Source organism: Panthera pardus, unplaced genomic scaffold (genome assembly GCF_024362965.1).
Source record: "Panthera pardus isolate Hobbes unplaced genomic scaffold, ASM2436296v1 HiC_scaffold_11, whole genome shotgun sequence".
Lineage (NCBI taxonomy): Eukaryota > Metazoa > Chordata > Mammalia > Carnivora > Felidae > Panthera > Panthera pardus.
The window spans coordinates 55,650,662-55,677,517 of record NW_026526666.1 but is presented as its reverse complement, the minus strand read 5'-3'; the positions used below and the strand labels follow the sequence as shown (position 1 = coordinate 55,677,517).

At 36.2% G+C, this 26,856-nt stretch overlaps 1 protein-coding gene across 12 annotated transcripts in view; it reads right to left on the bottom strand.

Annotated features, from left to right (window-relative positions):
• Positions 1 to 26,856, bottom strand: part of DOCK7 (dedicator of cytokinesis 7) — a 224,801-nt gene that overhangs the window by 77,419 nt on the left and 120,526 nt on the right. For all 12 annotated transcript variants that reach the window (XM_019449048.2, XM_019449049.2, XM_019449050.2 and 9 more), the window contains exons 16-22: positions 25,885 to 25,955; positions 21,900 to 22,038; positions 20,863 to 20,964; positions 10,513 to 10,599; positions 5,993 to 6,224; positions 2,942 to 3,106; positions 851 to 1,020 (exon numbers count right to left, since the gene is read on the bottom strand). In XM_019449048.2, the coding sequence (XP_019304593.1) occupies positions 851 to 1,020; positions 2,942 to 3,106; positions 5,993 to 6,224; positions 10,513 to 10,599; positions 20,863 to 20,964; positions 21,900 to 22,038; positions 25,885 to 25,955 (966 nt within the window). The remainder of the gene's footprint in view (positions 1 to 850; positions 1,021 to 2,941; positions 3,107 to 5,992; positions 6,225 to 10,512; positions 10,600 to 20,862; positions 20,965 to 21,899; positions 22,039 to 25,884; positions 25,956 to 26,856) is intronic.

The window sequence follows — 26,856 nt, the reverse complement described above, 5'->3', positions numbered from 1 at the left end:
GGGTTAAACACAGACTGTAGAACATATTCATTAATTCTTCCTCAGATCCTAGTTAACAGGCTAAAAGTGCCAAAGAGAAGTTGGCTATGATTCCACAACAATGGTATATGTATTTGAATGGTTTGGTCAAAACACAACATACCATGATTTATTGGCCTCAGTCTTACTATTCTTTTTGCCAGCTTGTTTAAACTCAGTTATTCGTGTACTTTACCTATAAAGGTAATAATTATTCCTTAATTTTTTTAAGGGGGCTCAATAAAGATGCTGTAAATATAATATAGCTGGATCTTAAACTAGCTGGCCTCTCCCTTGTTACCTGAAATAACCATTAACCATCATTAAATAAATCATATTTTTTGTGTCCTGGTGAATTTTCTATAGAGTTTTCCATGTGAAAGGTAGCTATATTACCAATTAAGCCTAATCAATGTTCTTGATATTTTTCAGAGAAGGGATGGGGGTCTGTAGTTTAAATCAATGATGTCGTGTCCCTCTACACAGCAGTCACATAAGTATCTTTTAATTCTATAGGAAATTAATCTAGTCATTTTTCACAGGATGGAGTATCACACAGACAAAAGTAAGTTACACAGACTGGTCATCCTGGACAAATTTCTGAACTTGGCAGATTTTCTTGAGCAGAATGTAGAAACCAGTTTGTAATAGCAAGCTTATTTAATAGAAACATGAAACACTCAGTGTGCATAGTGATAGAACAGAAAGATACAATTTCTTGCCTATTACTAACCCAAATACATTTTAAAATAAGGATAAATTAAAATTAGACATTGCTCACTTGTTCATAAACCGAAAATCAAAAAGGTACAGATGACTATCTTCAGTTTACCTTACTGCCGATGATTGACCGTACTTCGTCATCTGGTGACGTGGGCGTCCCAGATATGTCTGGATTACTATTACTAAGGCTCCGAGAACGATTTAAATTAAGGCTTGCAGGTCTCACAGCAGATCGAGCCATTGTGGCATAATGCACTGATCCTCCCAAACCCCCAGGACCTAGAGTTGTACATAAAACAGCACATAATTAAAGAAAATCAGTCAGGAAAGGACCTGAAAAAAATTTCTGCTACTTTACAAAAATCTATATAAGTCCTGAACTGCTTTTATTTCTAAATGAAAAATACTATAACTTAAAAAAACTCAAAACTTAATGATAGCTACACAAAGAAACTTTTATAGCAGTGGACAAAACCATACGCAATGATAAAATCGTGATCTTGTCAATGTTTCTGACTATGTATTACTTGTACAACGAACAGCAAGAATAGAAAACACACACATACACATGTATTATTTTCACTTTAGATATAAGGGTATCTAGGACCCCAAATTTTTCAACTAATGGCTCTTCCTTTTTCCCACCTCTCCTACTCTGTCCTTGATACACAGTCCTAGAGGAACAGCCAATTTACTGCCAACATTTCTTAAATGAGACTATTTTTTTTAATATTTATTTATTTTTGAGAGAGAGAGACAGACAGACAGAATATGAGCAGGGGAGGGGCAGAGAGAGAGGGAGGAAACACAGAATCTGAAGTAGGATCCAGGCTCTGAGCTGTCAGCACAGAGTCAAATGTGGGGCTTGAACTCATGAGCTGTGAGATCATGACCTGAGCTGAAGTCACACCCTTAACTGACTGAGCCACCCAGGTGCCCAACAAGACTATGTTTTATTTCTCTGTCTTCATCAACAAGAATTTGAACTGTAACAAAATGGCATCTTTATGATATACAGACATAGATATATACTCCAGATAATTCTAAGAGCCCAAGTTATAAAAGCAAGAATTCCTCTTAGTCTAAAATCAACCATGTTCTATGAACATAAAAATACCCCACAATTGTACCCATAATTGATCTCCATTTTCCTAAAGAAATCCTTCCGAGTGTCATGTTTGCAAATGACACATACCTGTCAACTCATTAATTTACACAGTCTTTCAGGTCAGTATGTAAAAAAGATGTTTTGCAAAATCTGTGGAATTCTAATAGTGTACTGAATGAAAGCATAAATGAAGAGCACTATATACAGTCCACAATATACATTCAGAGCCTCAAGTACTAGAATTTTCAAAATCAAGATATGAAATTACAACCCAGAATGAGTCAATTATTTCTCTTTTTGCAATTAAGAAATGAGGTAAAACTTAGAGTCAGATTACTATTATGCCTAGTTTTCATAATGAATGTCATAATTATTTATCACCATTATTAATGTTAATATTGCCAATAGCTGGAAAAGGGCACTTACCATTATCATTAGTGATGAATGAGGACTCATACAAATATGTTAGCAGGTTGAAAGGTATGCACAACACAATCATTAACTAACTGAACTGAAGAGTTATTGAAACTACAACATTCACCACCACCCCCCACCTCCCCACCCCACCCCCACCACCAATGTCATACAAAAAGCAAGTAACCACTTTGGGTCCTGATATTCAGAAAGGCTATATATTTTATTTGCCATAAAGAGATCAGGACTTTTCTAGGGAATAATCTTTTATATTACTGTAGGTTTCACATGGTTATCAGGGTACTACTACACCATCCGATTTCTTCTTTAGTGTCCAGCATTCCAGATGACAAAATAACAGTCCATTTATCTTACCATAACAGAGAAGGATAAAATGCTTCCAGAGAAACAGAACTAATTTTCAAGATTCATTTCCAAGAATTAAGTCAACCAAGCTCTCATTCAAATTAAAGGAAGCTGTATAAATAATGATGCCTGAATATGTAAGCTAGTTATCCATTTAACTCCAGCACCTAGCATAGTCCATGCCACTTAGCAAGTACTCAATAAATGTCTACTGTTGAATGAATGCATCCCACTATGACTACTGGATTATTTCAGACTTGCCATGAACATACAATCTATGCAAGACAGTTTCAAATAAAAAGAATAAAATACCTGGTGATGGGGAATTAGGATAAGTATTCGGTAGGCGAAAAACATAATAGATGTATGATGCGAGAAGGCTGTTCCTGCCATGCTGGTCATGATTTCCTTCCAAGTTTTTGTGAAGCCGATTTATAATTGATGCCATGGCTTCAAAAGATGCTTGACCTAGATTAACTTTTAAGAAGGAGGAAAATATTTTTGTGTTAACTTTTTTAAACTGCAAATTCCAAAAAGATCAAGGTTTTGTCATCTCTGTATGTGTTAAGTATAGTGATTATACACAGTAAGACGATAAAGATGATATTTGATGTTGATTTTAATGATGTATTTATTAGCTGAAGCAAAACTCCTTTTCTAAAGATTTTAAAACACTAATTTTACTAATTTAACATGAACACTGGATGGGTTTGCGTAGTCCAAAAAAAAGAAACATCAACCAACAGGTACCCATTATTTTGTAAAATAATACAAAGCACATAAGAAAAAAAAAAATTCTATCTTGTGTATCACCTTCGAAAAGTCACTTCTTGTTTTAAAGGTGACTCTGAAAACCTAAATTAACATACAATGAGCAGATGTTACTTTTGTTTTCAAAAAATTAACAATGAAAGCGGATTATTAAAAGTATCAACTTCAAATCATAAGAGAATAGTGAATTAGCTATTTGAGTGACATGAGTGAGTCAGCAGAAGGACTAGGTGGCTAGAAAAAAAAGTTGAGGTAAGACTGTATAGCATTTTAAACACCAGGCTAAGCAATACCTACCCAGTCATTCAAGTTAGTAAGTAACAAGAATTTTGCAAAAGTTGGAAAATTCTGGTAGCACACTGAATAAATGGATAAAACAAACAGCCATTTTGAGCAATAAAGCCTCAGAATCTAGGATTTATTTAATCAAGACAGGAAATTATGAACAGAAATGAGGCCTAAGTTTTCCTAAAAGTGGAATAATCCAGTAAAGTGGTCATTTAGGAACTAATATATATATACGGAACCAGAAAAGGAACTAGAGACACAGAGGCCTAAGTGGGCTATAGAAATTTTACCTGTGTTCTACTTAATTCCTTTTCCTCACAGTAGCTATTCCAAACCATCAGAATCCTTCTCAAAACTCAGGTTCACTTTCCTCCCTTCTCAGGAAATCTTGTTTTTGTTTTTTGTTTTTTTATCTCACAGTACAAATTTATCAAGTCCTCAACTTTTTACTACCCAAATCTGAAACCATTTTTATTTCCCTTCCAAAAGAAGCAGTGCTCCTCTCCTATACAGAAGAATGATCTCTCCACCTTCACTTGTGTCCTACAGACATGCTTCATTAATTAAACCTTTTAGCACCTCTTTATCTTATTTTTCTCTGCACTCCACTAGTTTCACAAAGCACATAAACATGCTCAAACTTCTCCATCTTTATGCTGTAATCAACCCTGGTTCCTCTTCTAACTGAATTTCTTTGAAGAGTAGTGTATACTCTTATATTCCTTTCATCATGTACTATGCACGACTTAATTCTCTGTAATCTGGTCTCCACTTCCACTCTTTGACTACAACTATTCTTGCCAATTTCACCAGTGGACACTTCTTTAGTAGATAAGACTGGGACTCTGGAGTCAGTTGCCTGGGTTTGAATCCTCAGCAAATTTTCAAGCGTTGTGCTCATCACTCTACTCATTTGTACAATAGTGGTACTAATGCCCAGACACAGAGTTGTGAGGAATGCATACATTAATATAAATAAAGCACACAGCACTATTGCTGGCATATAACTAGTGCTGGGCAAATGTTTGTTACTAGTGCCATCATTATTACATTACTTACATAATCTACAAAAATGAACAATGCTAATTTTTTTTCTTAAAATCTTGAACGACTCCTTTGACAGTACTCTGTACAATTGCTCTTCAGTATTTCTTGACCTACCCCTCTTCTTCATCTCACTGTCACCTGTTTTTTGGCAGGACTTCAGAGTTTTTTGTATGAAATTCTGTAAGATTCCTAATTCGTCTTCCTGTCTCCAGATTTCCCACTTTCAACCCATCTCCATGCAGCACACTACACTCATCTTTGTAACAGTCAAACTGGGTCACATTACTTCCCTAATTAAGACCAGACCTTTCAAAAGCTATTGATTTCTTATAGAATAATAGTCCCGGTTCCCTAAGTGTCATCATGGAAGAGCCCATCTCCTCTCTCTCACCACCAATATCATTTCCAATCACCAACCCTCCAATTTGTGACTACTTACAATTCCCCCCAAATTTCCCAGTTTATTTGCCTGTATACCATGCACATACTATTTCATCTCCCTGGACTAGTTATTTAACTGTCAGACTCCTACTCATCTTTAAAATGTTTGACCCAAGAATCACCTCTACTGACAAGTCTGCCCTAAGATAAAAAATCCCAAGTTGCTGAACATTCCTCTCCGTTGTGCAACCAGTTAACACAAAATTTTTATAACCCGTTAGCTGAAATTTCTTACAAGCTCAACTACTCCGCAGGATTTGGGTGGAAGCTCTTAGCACAAGCAGAGGAATAACTCTTGGAAAAAGAGTGGGAAACAGGAGTACCTCTAGTTCCAGAACAACACAGAAGAAAATGAGAATATAGAGATTTTGAGTTGATGAAAAAAGCTATTTTTAAATAGAAGATAGCAAATGAGTCAAAATGTAGGCTACATAGAGCACATATCATGTAAAATGCAAAATCATTTATCTAGTTGCCTGTTTTCCAAACTGGTCTGTGAGATCCTTAAAATCAGGAAATAATAAGCCTTGGATACAACCTATCAGTATCTGGCACATAGTAAATGCTTAATATTTGCCGAATGAATAAATAAATGAATTTGTTTCCATAATCTGAGTTGAGGTCTATATGGCACATTTTATGAAAACAAAAAGAAAGCTCTTTTCTGGCATGAGAAACAATAACACCCCATCTTTTCCTCCCCCAAATCAAACACAGTCATTACAGATAACAAACAGTAAATCATGGTTCTATTTCTGCAAAAGTTAGAAATGTACAATTATAAATTTCATAATTCCCCAAACATAAGTAAATTACCTATTTGGCCAGCAATGACAGGAGGTCTAACAACTAAAAGTATCAGTTTATCAAGCAGAAGATGAAGAAATCGGACCACTGGTTCCAACTGAGATGAATTCAGTGCTGAAATACTGCTCTTCAGTTCATTTTCTAAGTTATTTTCCATGATTCGCATGTCTCCAATTCGGACTGGGAACATGTGTTCGTCCAGAGCATTAACCAGAGCAAAAAACTTGTCAAGATAAGGATCCTAAAACAAAGAATGAACAAAAGCACTATAACTGGATATTCCTCAAACTTTGGACCACTAAAATAAAATAGCTCATATGAATCAGTAATACAAAAAGTACACAAGTATATATGGACATTGTTTCCAATTAAACACTACCTCTGCTCTCATTTATCATTGTAAAGTGGCCATTTCGAATGCTATTGAGTACTCAAGAACTCTGATATGAATTAAGGATTTTTTCCCCCAATGTGAATCTGCCTAATTGTTTTAGAACTTAATTATTGTGCAGCTCTGTTAGTGCATGGCCTGTGCCCATTATTAATTTATTATCTCTCAGCTCCATCCAAAGCCACCATCTTTGCCACATTTTGTAACAGTGGAGCTAGACCCTTCAAACTGTGTTTCTCCTTTGCCAGCTGGCCTGTGGTCTGGCTCTGACAATACAGGGTGCAGGAAACAGCCTTCCTTCCTCCAGTTTGTTTCCTGACAGCGGCTAGCAGATGTGAATGCTGTGGCTCAGAGGTGAGGGACATGGCAGCAGCATTCACAACAGCCAAGGTGGCTCTTTTTGCTCCTCAGCAGGTGCCCTCCACACCACAGCAAGGCAGGCAATGTGTTCCTGCAGCAGTAGTGTTCCCTCCTCAGGGGTCTGATTCGCAGCCTTCAGGATCCTCCTCCAGGTTTCTAAGTTCCTTCCTTATCACTTTCTACAACTGCTATCTCCATTACAATCACAGAATTTTCTTTTACCCCATTAGAAATGAATCACCTTTAACCCAGGTAACAATTATTTATATATAAATTGTCCCCATTCAAATTAATGGCAGCTTCCATCTCCTGACTAAATCCTGACTGCTATTATTTAACCTCCTTCTACACTAACAGAACTACAGTCTTATTTTAAAGTAATCATGTGCCCAGTCCCAGGGTAGGCGCTTGCTCTCTCAGCTGCTTTATGCCTCATCATAACCATGTGTACAGTTCTGACCAAGAGATGTGAGCAAAAGTCTGTGGGAACTCTGGGAAGACTTTTACTTAGTTAACAATGAAAATAAATTTGAAGACAGTAATGCTGAAAATCTTCATTCACATTTATAGTTCTAATATTGTTCTATTTTGATGTGTATGTTTTAAATAAAAAATTACCGAGTTCTAACTATATATTTCTCCAGTACATTTCACATAGCTATAAACAAAGTATGAAAACATCCGAACTGGAGAGTGTTATGCTAAGTGAAATAAGCCATACAGAGAAAGACAGATACCATATGGTTTCACTCTTAGGTGGATCCTGAGAAACTTAACAGAAGACCATGGGGGAGGGGAAGGAAAACAAAAAAAAGGAGGTTAGAGTGGGAGAGAGCCAAAGCATAAGAGACTGTTAAAAACTGAGAACAAACTGAGGGTTGAGGGGGGGTGGGAGGGAGGGGAGGGTGGATGATGGGTATTGAGGAGGGCACCTTTTGGGATGAGCACTGGCTGTTGTATGGAAACCAATTTGACAATAAACTTCATGTATTGAAAAAAAAAAAGTATGAAAGCATCTTAAGAAGGGCATCTGGGTGGCTCAGTCAGTCAAGCTTCCAACTCTCACTTTTGGGTCATGATTTCGCAGTTCATGAGTTTAAGCCCTGCGTTGAGCTCTGCGCTGAAAGCATGCAGGCTGTTTGGGATTCTCTGTCTCCCCCTCTCTCTGTCCCTCCCCTGCTCATCTCTGCTTTCTCAAAAATAGACATTTTTTAAAAAACAACAACATAAGAAACATTATTGTCTTCAATTGAAAAAGATAATACATGATGAAACTTACAGAATTACAAAAATTTATAAAATCTTGAGTATTAGTCATCAGGACTGTGAATGCCGAATGCCACAAAGTAGATACTTCCATTTTATCTTCCCCTACACTCTATAGATTCTAAATCATCTATATAATTTGCCTAAAATCCTTCTTTGTCACTTAAGACAACACATGTATCTGCCTCCAAAAAACAAAGGTAGGAGTTAAAGATAAATATGCTATCAACTCTAAAAGGAGAAAACTAATAATGATTATAGGACTTTAAAAAACATGAAAAATACTGTATTTTTATACTTACTAGGATACTATTAAGGGAAAGAATATATTTCAACAGTATACTAGAACACCAATCTTAATCATTATCAAAAGAGTAAGGACTATAGGAAACATAGAACATATCCAGTATCAGAAAAGGAAAAATTCTCCTGGAGCCATTCTTTTACTGGGTTCTACCTGTATACTGCTAAATAAAACCTATCTACTACTGTTTTTTGTTGTTGTTTTAAAACTTAATATAGAAATGCTCTGTCTTATTTTTCCCAATTTCACTGCAGAAAAGAGTTCACTAGCAAGGTTAAGACTGCTACCATTTGAAAGGACAGCTTACACAGTTGGCTCTTGGCTGGCATCTCAGAACTTGGATTTCAAGAGAGTTCCAACTGTTAGGGGATGATGGCTCACCATACCTAAATTGTTTGGGCAGACAATATGGTTTATGCTGAAAATGTGTTTTCCTTATGGTAATGAAGAATTCTGGTATGTGATAGCCAGCGGGTACCTATGTTACAAGCCTACAGTAAAAACCCTGGGAACTAAGTCTCTAATGAATGAGCTTCCCTGGTATACATTTCAAATGTGCTGTTTCAACTCACCCTATGTGACCACTGGGAAAGGACTCTTGGAAGCTTGTGCTTTGTTTCCTCTGAACTTGACATCTTTTCCCTTAGCTGATTTTATTTTGTATCTTTCACTAAAATAAATCATAGCTATGAATATGGCTGTATGCTGGGTCCTGTGAGTTCTGCTAGAAAATCACCGAACTTGAAAGTGGCCTTGGAAATCCCCATATACCACCCCCTCCCTTTTCAAGTTGGATTCCATTTTCAACACTTGCCTCTTCTCACTCTTACATTTTCTCCCTGGAAAAACACTCACCAGTATAGTTTCAGCTATCACATTTATTCTGTCACCTTCAATGCTAAACTCGAACTTAATTACAACTGCCTTGGGATATTTTTATCTGAAGTACATAGGCACTTCAAACTCAACAGGCTCAAAAATAAATTCACTATAGCTCCAGAAGCATCTTGATTATCTCCCAAATCTCTCTTAGCATGCTACCAAATTTACTTCTCTGATGTTTCCTATTTAGGTTAGAAATCACCATCTACCTAGACCCTCAACTCTATAGCATTAAAAGTCCTTCACAATCTGTAACTAGCCTAGTCTTCTATTCTCATCTATCACGATTTCCCATGCACTATAAATTACATTCACACCAGATTACTTGCCTGTCCTTGAATAAACTACTATCTCTTTGCACATGCTTTTTATCAACTGAGTAGCCCACTCTCTCTCTGTATGGTAAATGCCTACTTATCAATACAGTATCTCAGTTCCCAGCAGAACAGACAACTCTCCTCTTGAAAGGATTTCGTTCATATATCTAACACAGTCATAATTTTATTGTACTGTAATTATTTTTACATTTTCCCCTATTATACTGTAAGGTCTTTGAAGGAAAGTTTCTTTCCTTGACAGGTAACAACATCCCTGACTTTATGGAGCTTACAGCCTAATGGGGAAAGAAACAATAAATAAATGCATAAATATGTATACATACATACACACGTACCACACACACACACACACACACACACACACACACACACACACACAGGAAAGAAAGCAAAAGTGCAAGAGAGTACAGGTAAGAGCCAGAAGCAGTAGTAAGTGCAGGTTAAGACGATATGGAATGATGGGGCTGCTATGTTTAAAAGTCTCCAGAAAAGGCCTAAGGTAAGCAGAAGCCTTGTTGAAAAGAAGTGCATGTCAGGAGCAAAGTATTCCAGCTAGAGAAAGAGTAAACATACCAGACTTTGAGAAAAGCCTGGTATATTTCAGATCTATAGTGAGGAATATGGAGCAAATGATCCCTAAGAACCCTTTCTCTTAAATTATCTGAGTCTATGAGGAATAAAATGAGTTGGATGATGGTTTTTCAACTCTAATTCTGCAACACACCAGAAACTTAACAAAAAAAGTCACTTAATTGTTCAAAATGAAGTTGATGACATTTTGAAAAGCAAAAATTTTGCTTGTGTTGATATTAAATGACATTTTGTTGATTCCTTTAAAAAGTTAACTTCTAAATCTTACATTCCTGATATATAGTCCCATAATTCTTACAACAGATAACTGTACTAAAACTGACTTAAGTACTAGATAATATATTCTATTCATCATTCAAGTGAAAATTGATCATATAAATTATTAAAACTTACTTACTTGTGTATGGATAGATGAAACAGCAACAACTTCCACATTAAAAACACCTTTGTGATTATCTACCCATTTCATGCCAGGTAGAGGAACCTGTAAGATATTAAATTTAATGATCACAGATACTTAAGTTGATAAGATATTCTGAAAACAAAAATTGTAACACCTCAATGAGAAAAAAAATACCATGGAAATCTATTTATATGCACTGTAAATAAATGTAAAACTTACATTTTGTTCTTATTACAAAATTATGTTTTCTACAAGAGAATTAAAAGACTCAAGGAGCAAAAAAGCAGAAAATATGCACTCAAAATGCTATCTTCCCAAAGATATATCCTTTTATATCATTCTAAATCTTCCTCTGTGCATATATTTATATGCACCCTACCTTTGCATAAATATGTACAATATATAATGCATAATACAGAATATAAAACATTATTTTAAACCTATTTTTCAAATATCACATTGTGAATCGCTTTTCATGTCAATAAATTCATATCTACAATATCTTAATGGTTTGTAATATTCTGGTTTTTTCTTACGAAAACTACTATTTTGTTTTAATGGAGCTGTAAAATATTTACAGCAACAGAATTCTGTTGTAAGGAATAGAAAACTTTTCTTTTGATGTAAATTGCTAGGAATGTTAATTTAAATTAGATCATAAAAAGTATTTTTAAAAAGACAGTACATTACTTCTCTCTATTCCTCCTGCTAAGTACGGCTAAAAACCCTGAACATGATACACAAAACGCTGAAAGGTGGAGATAATGCAAATGGCTAGTGACCTCAGGATGTGAGGAAACAGAAAGTAGTGTTTCCTTGGTTTTATTATTGCTTCACAGATCCTGGACTAGCCCCTAGAGAAGATGGCAACCCGGAAATGCCGAAAGAAGCAGAGAAAAACAAGCTTCAAGAAGAGCCTGCTCTCTCTAATCAAAGCCAATAATTGCCCTACTCTGGCCAAACACATGGAAACAAGTTGCAGCCCCACTGCCCCCAACCCCACCCTCAGCCACCACAGGCTGAGTAGAGAGCCCAGGTGTCCGTCCACCCTCGGCTGACTGTAATAAGGTGCCCAGATTCCCTTAGCACATTGGGTGGTATTAGAAAAGACGGAGATGGAAAGCCCGGTCTCAGTCCGGTGGTAACAAGTACCACCTCCAAATGGGTGTCAGTGGAATCCAAGCAAGGAAGGAGCAGTACCAAGGTGCCCTTCCTCTTCGCATAGAGAGGTATCTGCGCAGGTCTAGTGGGGAACCTGAAATCCTACCTCTATCCAATAAGCATCCTCAACCCACTGCAAAGTGAGGAATGTGGACTTTTACCTGTGGCATGAATGTGGCAATAGCGCCTCCCCCTACTGCTAAAACAGAAGGCTTAAATAAGATCTGAGATCACAATAATACCCAAGATGTCCAGGTTAGAATAAAAAATCTTGCATCATACCAAGAACCAGAAAAATCTCAAATGAGAAAAGGCAATCAACAAACACTAAGATGACACAGGTTGGACAGATTTGACAAGGATGTTAAAGCAGTCATCATTAGAAAATAAAAAGCTGTAACAAGGAATTACAAATATCTTTGAAATAAATGACCAAAAACAGAAAGTCTTAGGGGAAAAAATGTTTTAGAGATTCTTTCCCATGGTTGCATTTTCTTTTTTTTACCATGTGTAGAAACGAAAACCAATTAAAATCAGTCCTCTTACAAAATTCAACATTATGTAGGTAAGAAATGCAATGTCTCTACTGAGGTAAGTAACACAGGTTTTGAAACTTTTGTAAAAGAAAGATGGTAAGGTAAATTGGAACTGCTCAAAGCAAAAAATTAGTACTAGCTCTTTCAACCCAAAACATTTGCTTTCAGCTTAAAAACACAGAATACACAAATAAAATGTGAACACATACTGCTTTAAAAATAGTGGTTCTTAAAGTCTGATCTGAGCATGAACAGCATGAATATTACCTGGGCACTTGTCAGAAATGTAAATAATCAAGCCCCAACCCAGACCTCCTGCATCAGAAACTCTGTGGGGTAAGGTTTAACAGTTGGTGTTACAACAAACTCTCCAGGTGATTTTGATGCATGTGAAGTAAGAACTGCTGTCTTAAAACTCTTACAAGCAGTGCAGCAAATAGGAATCCCATAATAGTAGCAAACACTGCTTTAACACTTTTGATGTGGCACCATTCTAAATGTTCTACAGACTACTATCATCAACATAGCCCTTTATTATAAGCATTAATTATTCTCAACTTACAGATGAGAAAATTCAGGCACAGAGAATATTTAGTCAGCTCAGTCTGCCATAACAAAAGATCATACATTGGTGTGGCTAAAACAACAGTTATTTTCTCACAATCTGGAGACTAGAAGCCCAAAATCAAGGTGCAACATGGTCAGTTTCCGGTGAAAACCCTTCCAAGCTTCCAGACGACCACCTTCTCACTGTGTCCTCACATAGCCAAAAGAAAGAGTATTCTGATGTCTCTTCTTTTTAAGGCACTAATCATGAGGCCCACCCTCATGACCTCATCTAAAACTCATCTAAACCTAATTGCCTCCCATCGGTCTCATCTACAAAACCTATCACATTGGGGTTGTATATGAATTTGGGGGTTACATATGAATTTGGGGTTTGCAGTGGGAAGATGAGGTGGGGATTGGGGAGACATAATTCAGTCCATAACAGAGAAATTAAGAAACTTATCTGAGGTTACACAACTAATAAATGGTGAGGCCACAGTGAAATCCTGAAAATAACTATATACTACCTTTCAAAAGTATATGAAATTTAAAACAACAATAAAAACTTCCACAATCCCTTACCCTTTGAAAGTTAACCTTGGTAAACTTGATATGTATTTTCCAAATTATTTCCCGCAAAATTACTGATGTGTATCTGATATGTGAGTTTGGTTGTCATTATACTGTTTGTTTTTACATTTGTATTATAAACATCCTATTGGGATATTGAAATCCATATTACTCTTCTTAACTACTGCGCCATTGTATGGATGTACAAAAATTTAATTAAATATTAAACTCTTGGGGCACCTGGGTGGCTCAGTCGGTTGAACATCTGACTCTTGATTTCAGCTCAGATTATGATCTCACATTCATGGGATCAAGCCCTAAGTCAGGTTCTGCACTGGTTGTGGGCCTGCTTAAGATTCTCTCTCTTCCTCTCCTTCTGCCCCCCACTCTCAAAAAAGATACTAAACTCTTCGGTGATCCATGTAACTTTCCTTTTTGCTGATACCAATAGTCCTATAATTTTTTTCCGTCTTTTCAGAAAGAAACATATTTATTAAAAATATTACACAGTCATACACTGTCTACCTCCATGTTAATACTTAAATACATCTCTGCTGACATGTCATGTCCTGACAATGCCTGATACAACCTGGTGTGCTCTTTATAAAAATGAGGACACAGATGTATCAAGTGCGTTCAACTAATGTAGTTAAAACTAATGAGTTACTCAGGATGTCACAGATTTAGTCAATCTCTAACCTAGGTTAGAGATACCCAGGGAACTCGGGCAAATGAGATATTAAAAATACTTTTTTAAAAGTTTGCTAAGGGGGGGCGCCTGGGTGGCTCAGTCGGTTAAGCGTCCGGCTTTGGCTCAGGTTGTGGTCTCGCGGTTTGTGGGTTCAAGCCCCGCGTCGGGCTCTGTGCTGACAGCTCAGAGCCTGGAGCCTGCTTTGGATTCTGTGTCTCCCTCTCTCTCTGCCCCTCCCCCGCTCATGCTCTGTCTCTCTGTCTCTCAAAAATAAATAAACATTAAAAAAAATTTTTTTTTTTTTTTAAAGTAAAAAAATAAAAGTTTGCTAGGTTATATCCTTTACTGCATGTTGGTGGTGGTTCACTGCAAAATGGCACTCAGGCTTTGGAATGGGAGTGACTATGGCTGGATCTGGCAAATAGGTTTGTATTTCACAGCCCAGAGCCCTCTCTCTCCACATGCCAGTGAAATGCCTGTCCTACCCCTGTGGGGGAGTGGGAGGAGGAAGATTCAAAGAAATGGCCAATGTTTCTGTGGGGGAAAGAACACAGCAGATATTCATCACTGCCAAATGACTAATCACTTCGGGAAACTTTGGTCTCAACAAAATTTCCATTTTTTAGTTTTTGCTAATAACAACAATCCTGCAACTTTTTTATACTGAATTCAAACAACACATATTTACTGAAGTCTCTACACAGTTTTCTGGGTACTAGAGTTCCATTGTAAACATGTCTGCTCTCAGGGAGCTTACCCACCATTTCTTATAGAGAAAAATAAGGAAATAAATAAGATAATTTCAGATAGTGGTAAGTATTAAGTAAACAAAATTGTATTAAAAATGATGGAGCGTATCAACAATGTGGTGGAGGAAAGGGCTGGAAATTCATGGAGTCAGACCTCTCTGAGGAAGTGCTATTTTATATAAAATTCAGATAATGAAGAGAATCCAGCCATGTGAAATTCAGGAAGACGAAAGAGAAAATTCAAAGGCCTAGAAGCAGGAAAATATTTGGAAGAAGGTATAAGTACAGAAGAAGGGGCTCAGTGATGGTAGAAGGTGATGTTAAAGAGACAGAAAAGCTCAGATCATTCAGAGATTTGGAGGTCATGGAATACAAATCTAGATTATATTCTAAGTACAGTGAAATGCCAGCAAAATATATAAACATCATATATGATCATAAAGAAACACTAAAGCTTGGCAATATCATGCTGAATGAAAAAAGCAAGTTCCAGAGGATTCTATACAGCATAATAACCTTTTCATTAAATTCAAAATATAAGCAAAGTAAAATGTATTCTCTAAATACACATATACCTCAGTTATAAAGTAGGTTTAAGGGGTGCCTGGGCAGCTCAGTCAGTTAAGTGTCTGATTCTTGATTTCAGGTCAGGTCATGATCTCACTCATGGCCTTGGGACTGAGCCCTGTGTTAGGCTCTGCGCGGAGTATGGAGACTGCCTGAGACTGACTCTCTCTCTCTCTCTCTCTCTCTCTCTCTCCCTCTCTCTGCCCCTCCAGTGCTCACATGCACTCTCTCTCAAATAAGTAAACATTTTTTTAAAAGTAGTTTTAAGGGGTGCCTGGGTGATTCAGTCAGTTAAGCGTCTGACTCTTGATTTCGGCTCAGGTCATGATCTCACGGTTTGGGAGTTCAAGCCCGCACTGGGCTATAAACTGGGCAAGGAGCCTGCTTGAGATTCTCTCTCTTCCTCTCCCTCTGCCCGTCCTCCACTTGTGTACTTGCGCTCTCTTATTCTCTCTCTCTCAAAAAAAAGTTGTTTTTAAGAGGCCAGTTTTCAGGGGTGCCTGGGTGGCATAGTCAGTTAAGTGTTCAACTCTTGAGCTTGGCTCAGGTCATGATCTCACAGTTTGTAATTTCAAGCCCCGCACAGGACTCTGCACTGATGGTGCAGGGGCCTGCTTGGGATTCGGTCCCTCCCTCTCTCTGCCGCTCCCCAGCATGTGCTCTCTTTCTCTCTCAAAACAAATAAATAAACTTAAAAAAAAAGAAAAAGAGGCTAGTTTTCAAAACAACATGAATGCACTTTAAAAAAAATGGTTAAAATGGTAACTTTTTATGTATATTTTACCACAGTTTTTTTAAAGACTAGTATTTTTATAATTACAGGTTATTCTTATGTGGAATAGGGGACAAGTACATAAATGATGTGAATTATTATCACTGTTCTAGCTCTGGATTAGGTAGTAGATTCATGAGTGTTTATTATTTTATTAAATAAAAAACCAATAAATTGAAAAGCCTAACTACACATATATGTGTAAACACTGCTGAGTTTTAAAACATCCCTAATGTTGATTTTTGCATACCTACACAAATATATTTGTAAGTTAAATACTCAGACATATAATTCATGAGATTTTTAAAGGGTATGTATATTGTTTCATTGTGACATATTTCAGGCAAAAATAATCAAACAAACCTTTTTTTCTTTTTTTTTTTTTTTTTGAGAGAGAGAGAGAGAGGGAGAGAGGGAAGGGCACAGGGAGAGGGAGAAAGAGAGTCTCAAACAGGCTCCAGGGCCAACACGGAGCCCCATGAGGGGCTTGATTTCAAGACCATGAGATCATGACTTAAGCTGAAATCAAGAGTCGGATGCTCAACTGACTAAGCCACCCAGGTTCCCCTCAACCAAGTCTTAAAAGTCCAGGTGATTATAATGAGTGCCCCAGGATGAGTACGACAGTCCCATGGACAGAAAAATCTGGTGACAGATTGCCATGCGTGCCCATGCATCAATCGATGAATTTTATAAGCATGAATTTGTTATCTAGACCTCAATAAACACTGATCCTGAAACCTGATGACACCAAACTGAGGTAAATTCTCCATAATACCATAAACAAACACTGTTGAAACACATTCATTGATTAGGCTTTTCTCTCAACATGATTCCTACAGTATTCAACAAAAATGAGTACAATTTTGGACATTTTATGTTTGAGATATCCTGGCAAAGGTATCAATAAGCGTTTTAACTTACTAGACAAATAAAAATGGATGAGCAGAGATGCAGATTTAGGATTCATCAACTAACAGCAGGAGTCAAGAGCATCGTGATTTTTGTGCAAGTTGTATACTACATCACTCTATGAGTACTGTTCACATAAAAGGCAGTCAGTGGTCCTGACAGAGAAGAACGCTTACAGATTCGGAGTGAAAAAAAACATGAAAATTCAAAGGGGAAAACAGGTTAAAACCCAAATGATATGAAACAAAGCCACACAAAGATTTACCTTCCTTTTTACCCAATTTTAAAAAGAAAATGATCCCCTTATGATTGAAAATGATCGAGACAAGTATCATAAAGTAATAGTGTGCTGGTTACAGAAATTTGTTTATTACTATGTAAACTTAGATGGCAAGCTTCACATTCTAAGGCCCAAAAACCAGTTGAAGTTAATACATATTGGGAAGGTCTCTGACCTTCTGAATCAAAGAGAGCTCCACCATAACCAGGAAAGTAGATACAAAATTGCATGAAGCAATTATCTGTAAAAGCTGAATGTTTGTTTATTTTATGTTTAATTATTTTTTATTTTTATTTATTTTATTTTTAAATTTACATCCAAGTTAGTTAGCTATACTCCAGCAATGATTTCAGAACTAGATTCCTTAATGACCCTTACCCATTTAGCCCATCCCCCTCTCCAGTAACCCTCTGTTCTCCATGTTTAAGAGTCTCTTATGTTTTGTCCCCTCCCTGTTTTGATATTATTTTTGCTTCCCTTCCCTTGTGTTCAAAGTCCTCTGTGTCTTAAAGTCCTCATATGAGTGAAGTCATATGATATTTGTCCTTCTCTAATTTCGCCTCGCATAATACCCTCTAGTTCCATCCATGTAGTTTCAAATGGCAAGATTGTAAAACCTGAATGTTTGAATAATGATCTCTCACTTGGTTTAAATTCAGCACTAAAACTAACAATACATACTGTTCTTTTTTTTTTTTAATTTTTTTAACGTTTATTTATTTTTGAGACAGAGAGAGACAGAGCATGAACAGGGGAAGGGCAGAGAGAGAGGGAGACACAGAATCTGAAATGGGCTCCAGGCTCTGAGCTGTCAGCACAGAGCCCGACGCGGGGCTTGAACCCACGGACCGTGAGATCATGACCTGAGCCGAAGTCAGACGCTTAACCGACTGAGCCACCCAGGCACCCCTATACTGTTCTTTAAATATAATAATAACGACTGAGCCACCCAGGCACCCCTATACTGTTCTTTAAATATAATAAGAAAGCTAAGAATATATACTGTTTTTGTTTTTATAATTGTTTTTAAGATTATTTATTTTGAGAGAGACAGAGACACTGTGAGCAGGGAAGGGGCAGAGAAAGAGGGAGAATCTGAAGCAGGCTCCATGCTGTCAGCTCAGAGTCCACACGGGGCTCAAACACATGAAACCATGAGATCATGACCTAAGCCGAAATCTAGAGTTGGACGCTTAACCGACTGAGCCACCCAGGTGCCCCTATACTGTTCTTTTAATGCTGTAATTAAAAAATACAAAAGTTTTGATCACTTAATCACATATCAATCAGCTATACATCTATCGTTAAATCCAAACCATGACCATATTCTTTATGTTATATATGAGCGTATATACACAGCATAGTAGCTAGAAGAAAATCATCAATCTCCCTTTAGAAAGTTGACCTCGTATTTGCAAATCAATTAAGTAAGAATAAGTACATAATTTCCATAAAATCAATTTTCTTTTAAAATATTTCCTTTTGAAATATATAATGCTACCCCTGGCAGAAGACTACCTTATTTTACTGAGGAGATGTGTTCCTGGAAAATCGAATGAAAGATTTGGCAGGGGATGAAAGGCAAGGAGGAAGGAAGGAGTCATATTTCTTTCCTACTGTCTTTATCCATTCATTTAAAAAATACTTATTGACTGGGGAGCTTGGGTGGCTGAGTCAGTTAAGCAACTGACTTTGGCTCAGGTCATGATCTCACAGTCTGTGAGTTTGAGCCCTGAGTTGGGCTCTGTGCTGACAGCTCAGAGTCTGGAGGCTGCTTCAGCCTCCCTCTGTCTCTGCCCCTCCCTGCTCATGCTCTGCCTGCCTCTCTGCCTCTCTCTCTCTCTCTCAAAAATGAACGAACATTAAAAAATAAAATACTTGGGGCGCCTGGGTGGCGCAGTCGGTTAAGCGTCCGACTTCAGCCAGGTCACGATCTCGCAGTCCGTGAGTTCGAGCCCCGCGTCGGGCTCTGGGCTGATGGCTCGGAGCCTGGAGCCTGTTTCCAATTCTGTGTCTCCCTCTCTCTCTGCCCCTCCCCCGCTCATGCTCTGTCTCTCTCTGTCCCAAAAATAAATAAAAAACGTTGAAAAAAAAATTTAAAAAAATAAAATAAAATACTTATTGACTGCCCATCATGAGCCAAGCACTATTCTAAGTACTTGAAGATACAGCAATGCACAAGAAAGACAAAGTCCCTAACTTCCTGGAATTTATACTCTGTAGACAATAAATAGATAAAGATATAAGAAGTATAAAGTCAATGATAAATATTATGAAGTCATATCAAAGTAAAGGGATAAAAAAGTGCTGGATGCTGCAATTTGAAACAAAGTTATCAGAGACGCCTTCTCTGAAGAGGTGGGATTTGAGTGGATGTCTGGATGAAATGAAGAAGCTGGCCTGGAGATGGGGCACCACCACCAGCATAGGGAAGTGCACCACCAGCACAGGGAAGTGCAAAGGGCCAGAAATGGGAATGTGCTCTTCATATAGAAGGAACAGCCAAGGCACTGTGCTCTCTGTCTGGCGCAGAGTCAGTGACAAAGAATAGTAAGAAAGGAGATCAGAGCAGTAGCCTTCTGTTGTCTTTGTGTGTGTGTGTGTGTGTGTGTGTGTGTGTGTGTGTGTGTGTGTGTGTGTGTTTTAAACAAAAACAATACAAATGTATTTGTGAATACTTGTATTTATTTTTTTTAATGTTTTTATTTATTTTTGACAGAGACAGACAGAGCATGAGTTGGGGAGGGGCAGAGAGAGGGGGAGACACAGAATCTGAAACAGGCTCCAGGCTCTGAGCTGTCAGGACAGAGTCCAATGCGGGACTCAAACTCACGAACTATAAGATCATGACCTGAGCTGAAGTCGGATGCTTAAGTGACTAAGCCACCCAGGCGCCCCTATGAATACTTTTTGAGTTCTATTCTGAAAATAAATGCTACCAGGAAAACATTCCCAAGATATATTTCAGACTAATCTATACAAACAGTTACATTCAAGGCACTCATATTAATAATCATCATGTAACAGTTCTCCCAAAAAGCACTTTGGTTTTTGAGTAGTGGCTACTGATTCTTGATTGAGATTTTTCCAATGTTTTTGTTTAAGTCACATATGTCATCATCACAGTTGCTAATGGTTCTTGTATTACAAGTTTGTAGCTACTTTATCTTCACATACATGATTTTTAAAAATTTTTTTCACATACATGATTAATTACAAAAAGATTCTAAAAAATTAATTGGTTTGTTCTTTTTCCTCCAGACTTTCAGTGAAATGTTCTTACTTATTTAAAGCTTATGTTACGTTATGAAAATTCTCCAAATTTGCCTTTTCTTTAAGTTAATATTTCACATATTATTTTGGTTTTAAAATCAATATACTTATTTTAAAAGCTTCTAAGTATTCTATAGAGTAATTTTAACTATAGTACAAGATAATATTATTACTTCATTATCTACATACTTCTAGATAGAACAGCAAAGTCTTGTTTGAGAAAAACACTTCTGCAAAAAACTCATTCACTCCATCTGGAGAGTTTCACCATAAGAGATACTGACCTCAGGAGATAGTACAGAATAAGCTTGTGGTGGTTTTTCCAGTGAAACTGGTAGGCAAAACTGCCCAGTCTTTAATCGTCCATTCTGAAGCATTGGTATCCACTTTTAATTAAAAAGGAAACAATATTAAGTTAAATACATTTGCTACAAAAGTAAGTACTTGGAAAATCTGTTTTAAGAATTTGGAATGAGCCAAATTTGTCTCACAGCGCCAAACACCAAGGGGATTTAATTAAGTAATAATAGGTTTCATGATTCCTCTAAAGAAAAGCCTCCCTGACAATATTTTTATTAAGGAGCATTCCCAAAACATTATTATTAACTATGCAATATTTAAGCCAAAAGAGTTCCTTACTATCCAAGAAAAAGCTGGAGTAGAAAAAGGCCGCAAAGTCAATCCATTACACATGGCGGTAATAGTGTCAATGTATACAGGGAAAGGTTTGGTTGAATATGAATGCTGACAACAAAACTAAAAAGCATGAATTTATTTGCTTACATTTAGCAAAATCCATTTCATAGACAAAAAAATGAGTCAATTGTTAATTTTTCTCTTTTGGGTAGCAGCATGATTTTTCTGACAAAGTTGTGATAGCACATCATGATATCCTTCATGATATCTCAGGTTTACGTAAACCTCACGTAAACCTCAGGTTTACGTTTGCAATTCAATCATAATGATTTTCAAATAATACTCAAGAGTTTTAATTGCTTTTAATTAAAGCCAAGAGCTTTAATAGCTAAGGGTCTCTTTTAATCATTTTACACTGAAACCATTCTCTTCTGAAGAACCCTTAAAATTAATATATTTATACTGTACTGTTTGATAAACACATAATAATCAGGACCAACACCTAAGTGTTTATACATGTTAATTAATTGCATTAATGAGTATTTTCTTATTACGATGAACTCTTCCTAACCAATATGGGGAATCAAATAGGGAATACTCAACAATAATGAACACCAATTACATCTCAAGCATTCAAACTACTTTTAAGACTGAAAAGCTAAATATTAAACAAAGATATACTTACTGTATATCCAACAGGAGTTTCAAGAGGAGTATTTTGTTTTTGCTGACAACTAACATGATAAAAAGTAAAAAGCAAATGATGATGGTCAGTTAAAGTAGCAGGGAGTTTAACCTTGATTTCTTCATGAAAATCAGGAGACCTTCATACAAAAAAAAAAAAAAAAAACAGATCAATAGTCAGTAATTTGTTCAAAATAAATAATTACTGCATTTGTATATTTGAGTAATTTTTAAATTAATTTCACAATTCATGCTCAATTTTTCTTCCAGTACAAAATATTTTTCTCTATTCCCAAACTGTATGTAACTAACTCCTACTTCCAGTTGAGGGAGTTGTCTTTGTTTCTGAAATTTCTCGTCTCATTTTTATTAATGGGCTGAGTGATCCTATGATTTGAAAATTCATTAATAATCACCACCTTGATGCCGAGATCTTCATTAGATGGGAAACTGTATAAATGAGGAGACTAGGGCAAGGCCTTCTATATTCTGATACGCATTACATAGAAAAGTAACAGGAGTTTTTGTAAGTATGTATTTTAAAACCATACCATAAAAAAACATTTTTCTATTATAGGAGTGACTTCATATTAAAGATTAATTTGTATTATCTTTTTGCAAAAAAGAAAAAAAACAAGTAGCTCTAGACAGCTTAGTATCAAGTTGGGCTCTCTATGGAATATCTTATATCAATTATTCCATTGCTAAAGAAACAGATGTTAAAACATAGACTAATGTATTAACTGCTCAGAAAAAAGGAAAAAAAAATAAAGAAAAAATCAGGGAACACCTATAAATTGCATTTGTCTCACAGTTTAGAAGTGTTCCCAGCCACTACACAAATACAACGAATATCATATTTGACTTAACCAATGGCATTTTCACCTCAATATCCATTGAGAGTGGTCCCTAGGAGCATTTTTATAAAAAAGCATTGCTGCTATTTATGATTTATGATTTAAAAGGGACAGAATCTTAGCATCCCAACCTTCCATATTCAGCTAGTATCTCTCAGTTACATTCAAAGAAAATATATCCAAACCATATGGCTCCAACTAATTAAAAGTGAAACCTTTCCCACCAATTAGGGTCCCCCCCCATGCTAATAAGTCTAATATCTTTCCATTTCAAATAAGTCTCAAAAACACTAAAAGTGTAGATCTGATCACAGAAATATTAGGTTAATGAAAATTTTAATACCCCCAAGAAAGATAAGTAATGGTAGCCATCTGAGAATTTGATGATTTTGGTGAATAAAAGATGCTATGTATCTTATTATTGACCTCGCTAATCACCACTAAATCATGAGAAAGTTGAATTTCCTCATAGTGTTAGAGAGTATTGTCATTTTAATTCCACGAATACTGAGAGCAACAAAAATAAAGATCTAGCTATAAACTGAGATACTTTAAGAAATTACTACCTTCTTCATCAATATCATTCCTAGTACTGAGTATTCATTTCTTTTCTGAAATCATACTATGTGAAGGCTTTTATGGAAAATTAAGCATCTGTGAGTTATTCATCAACAAGTACGTTTTAACTGTTCACCTTTTTAAGTATTGTATTATTTCTGTGGTGGTTTTAAAGATATGAAAAAATAATTACCCTCAAAAATATATAATTTAGTAGAAATATAAATAAGACACACATATATCAATAGCAATGCTATAAAGCAGGGGTTGGCAAATTATGGCTACAGGTCAAATCCAGTCCACTGAATGGTTTTGTATAGCCCTACAGACTAAGAATGATTTTTATATTTTTAAGTAGTTAAAAAAATCAAAAGAATAACATTTCACTTGAAATATTACATGAAATTCAAATTTCAGCATCCATAAATAAAATGTTATTGGAAGACAGCCATGCCCATTCATTTGCAACTTCACTTATTGTCTGTGGCTCTTTTTGCACTACAACAGCGGGGTTCAGTAATTGCAACAGAGACCGTATGGCCCACAAGGCCTAAAACAAAACTACTGGGCCCTTCGCAGAAAATGTTTGTCAACCCCTGGTATACAGCATATAGCATATAAGATTAAGTGCTTCAAGAACAGAGCTGAACAGATTACTTCAAGTTTTGGATCAGGGAATTGTATTTAGGAGGAGATATGTGATGTGGGCCTTAAAGAACAAATAGGAGTTGAATTAATAGAGGGAATCAGCATTATAATAGAAAAAGGGATCCAAGAAAAGCCCAGAAACAGGATACTTTAGCAATAAGGCAAAAAGAAAATCATCAAGATGTAAAAGATGATTGGATATTAGAGAAAAGAAGAAGGAAAGCAAGGATGTTTTAAATTTTGAGTCAAAAGAATTATGGTACCGTTAATAAAAATAATCAGACAGAGATAGCTTCCAGAAGAGAATCGGGGATAAATACATGGAAATTGAGAAGGCAGCCAAAAGAACATGCTTACTAGGCTACTAAAAATATATGTCTGCACCTCGGAAAGAAGGTTATGACTAAAAATAAAAAGTTGCGAAACAATCCACATAAAGATAAAAGCAGTAACATTTTCATTGAATGTAACTCTGAGAAACACATATAAGGTTATTTATGGAGAGTATAGTGTAGAAAAAGAGGGTCAAGAGTGAAACTGTAGTGTTTTGTATGGAATATCTATTCTCAAAAAAAAAAGGAAGGAAGGAAGGAAGGAAGGAAAGAAAGAAAGAAAGAAAGAAAGAAAGAAAGAAAGAAAGAAAGATTAGAATAATTGCTACAGAAAAATAAACTGTCCAAAGAGATGGGAGGAAAGTGAGAGCGGGTCACAAAGGGTGAGAAACAATAAAGTTTTAAAGAGTGCAAGGAAAAACCATGCTACACAACAACACTGAAGAGAAGTTTTTGTTTTGTTTTTTAAGTATAGGAGACTTAAGTTTCTTTTTGACAGTAACAGATGGAGCCAGGGAAGTGGGGACTGATGGTACAAGAGAAGGGTTAACTAACTGATGGAGTCGCACTCTGGAAGAGGAAGAATGAGACTGGTAGAAAGCAGAGATGAAAGACTCACACTGAGCCAGGTTCGGGCTCTGACTGCCCTTGAACCAGAAGGAAAGGCAGATCCATGCAGAGATAATCAGAGGTGAAGAGTAGACAAGTGGATGGTTCTCAAGTTGGATGGTCTGAAACCACTTAATAAAGTAGGAACGCTAAGAGTAAGGCAAAAAAAAAAATAAGTAGGAGCTAGAGAAAGAAGAAGAAAGGCTTAAAATATCTCCTGCCAAATGACAGAGGGTAAAAAAAGCGATGACAAGAAGATTACCAAAGAATGGTGGGGCCAAAAAGAAAATAAAGTAAAATGAATTACTGCAGTCCCATCATACAGATAAAATAACGTCAATTTGTGATAGTCCTGATCGGTACAATTTTGTGATTTTTCTCCAATAGCATTCAGTAATCAAAACAAAAACAAAAAAGAGAAGAGAAGAGAAGAGAAGAGAAGAGAAGAGAAGAGAAGAGAAGAGAAGAGAAGAGAAGAGAAGAGAAGGCAAAGAAAAGAAAAGAAAAGAAAAGAAAAGAAAAGAAAAGAAAAGAAAGCAGAGATTAAAAGTTATCCAAAGTTAAGAATTTCTCAAAGAAGTAAAATGGAAGGGCACTAAATCAAAGTATTATTAGATGTTGAGAATACCACCAATTTAACTAATGGTTATAAGCTTAGTAAAGAGTTAAGTAAAACTACAAAGTGTCAAGGGGAAAATAACAGGGAAAGTCCAAAGGACCAGAGGCTACAATGATAATCAATAACAATATAATAAAAATGAAAGGGTCAGAGAATTTGATATGAAAGACCTTTTGTATATAAAGTCTAAATTTGATGTCTATAGAGAATATGCATCTACAGGCAGAAAATTATAACTCTGATGTCAGCTGTCTTGAATTTGCACATTCAGTGCAGCAAAGCATTTGGTAAACACACTAACGTGAGTGCTTAAAATGCCACTGAGAAGGGAGTAACTTCGAAAGAAATATTTGAATTCAGTACCTGTTATGATATACTACGGCTGTATAGGCTTCCTTTGAAAATTCTGAACAGCTAGATTTACCAAAGATTACCTGTAACAAATAACAGCACGTTGAAACTTTGTTGTAATAAATGCTGGATGTTCATATCTATGTAAGAATTTGTCTGATTTAATAACTACTGGAGAACAATGGGCAAAATCAGCCCAATGAAGAACAATGTGCCTACTGACGTTCATTAATAAATTCAATTGCTTAGCCGTAAATTTCTTTTCAACTATAGAACCATCTGACATTCAAACATTCAAAAAATTTCTACCCATTATATTTCCTTTTTCTTAAAGAAGGTGAAGAATTCATTTTAAAATCTGGGTGTAGCATATCATTTGGAATTTATATAAGAAATATGGTCTTAGAATAGTAGCATGTATCTACTATAAAATTGGTGGCTTTTCCACTAAAACAGTAATCATTCTGTAAGCCAAATATAAATTTATAAATGATATTTTAAAATCCTATTTTAGGTGAAGCTATGTATCCTTTGCTTCCAGTACTCCTTACAAGCTACCCTATTAAGAAGGAGGAGCGCCATTCTTATGTTCTTATATATATGTCTTAAAAATAAAAAATCCACCACATTAAAACAAATACTACTTTTGGAGAAGGTTTAAAGGTAAAGTAATTCAGTCTTGTATATCTGCCTCTGGCGTTCTAATAGCAATACTACGGTTAATTAGGGCAGCTGATAAGATACATGGCTTATCATTCCTATGTGAGACAGATTTGCAACGCTACCTACCCATAAATTAGCCTCTTATGTCTGGCCAGCCATCTCTACACGTGCAGAAATAAGTACATGGACATATCATCGCACTTACATTAATACAACTGGTAAAATAACTCAAATTTTACATCTTATACAGAAGGATTAATTGGAACCATCCACAAATAAAAAGAACTTTTTAACAGATTATTTGTGTTTCTTTTTGTGACA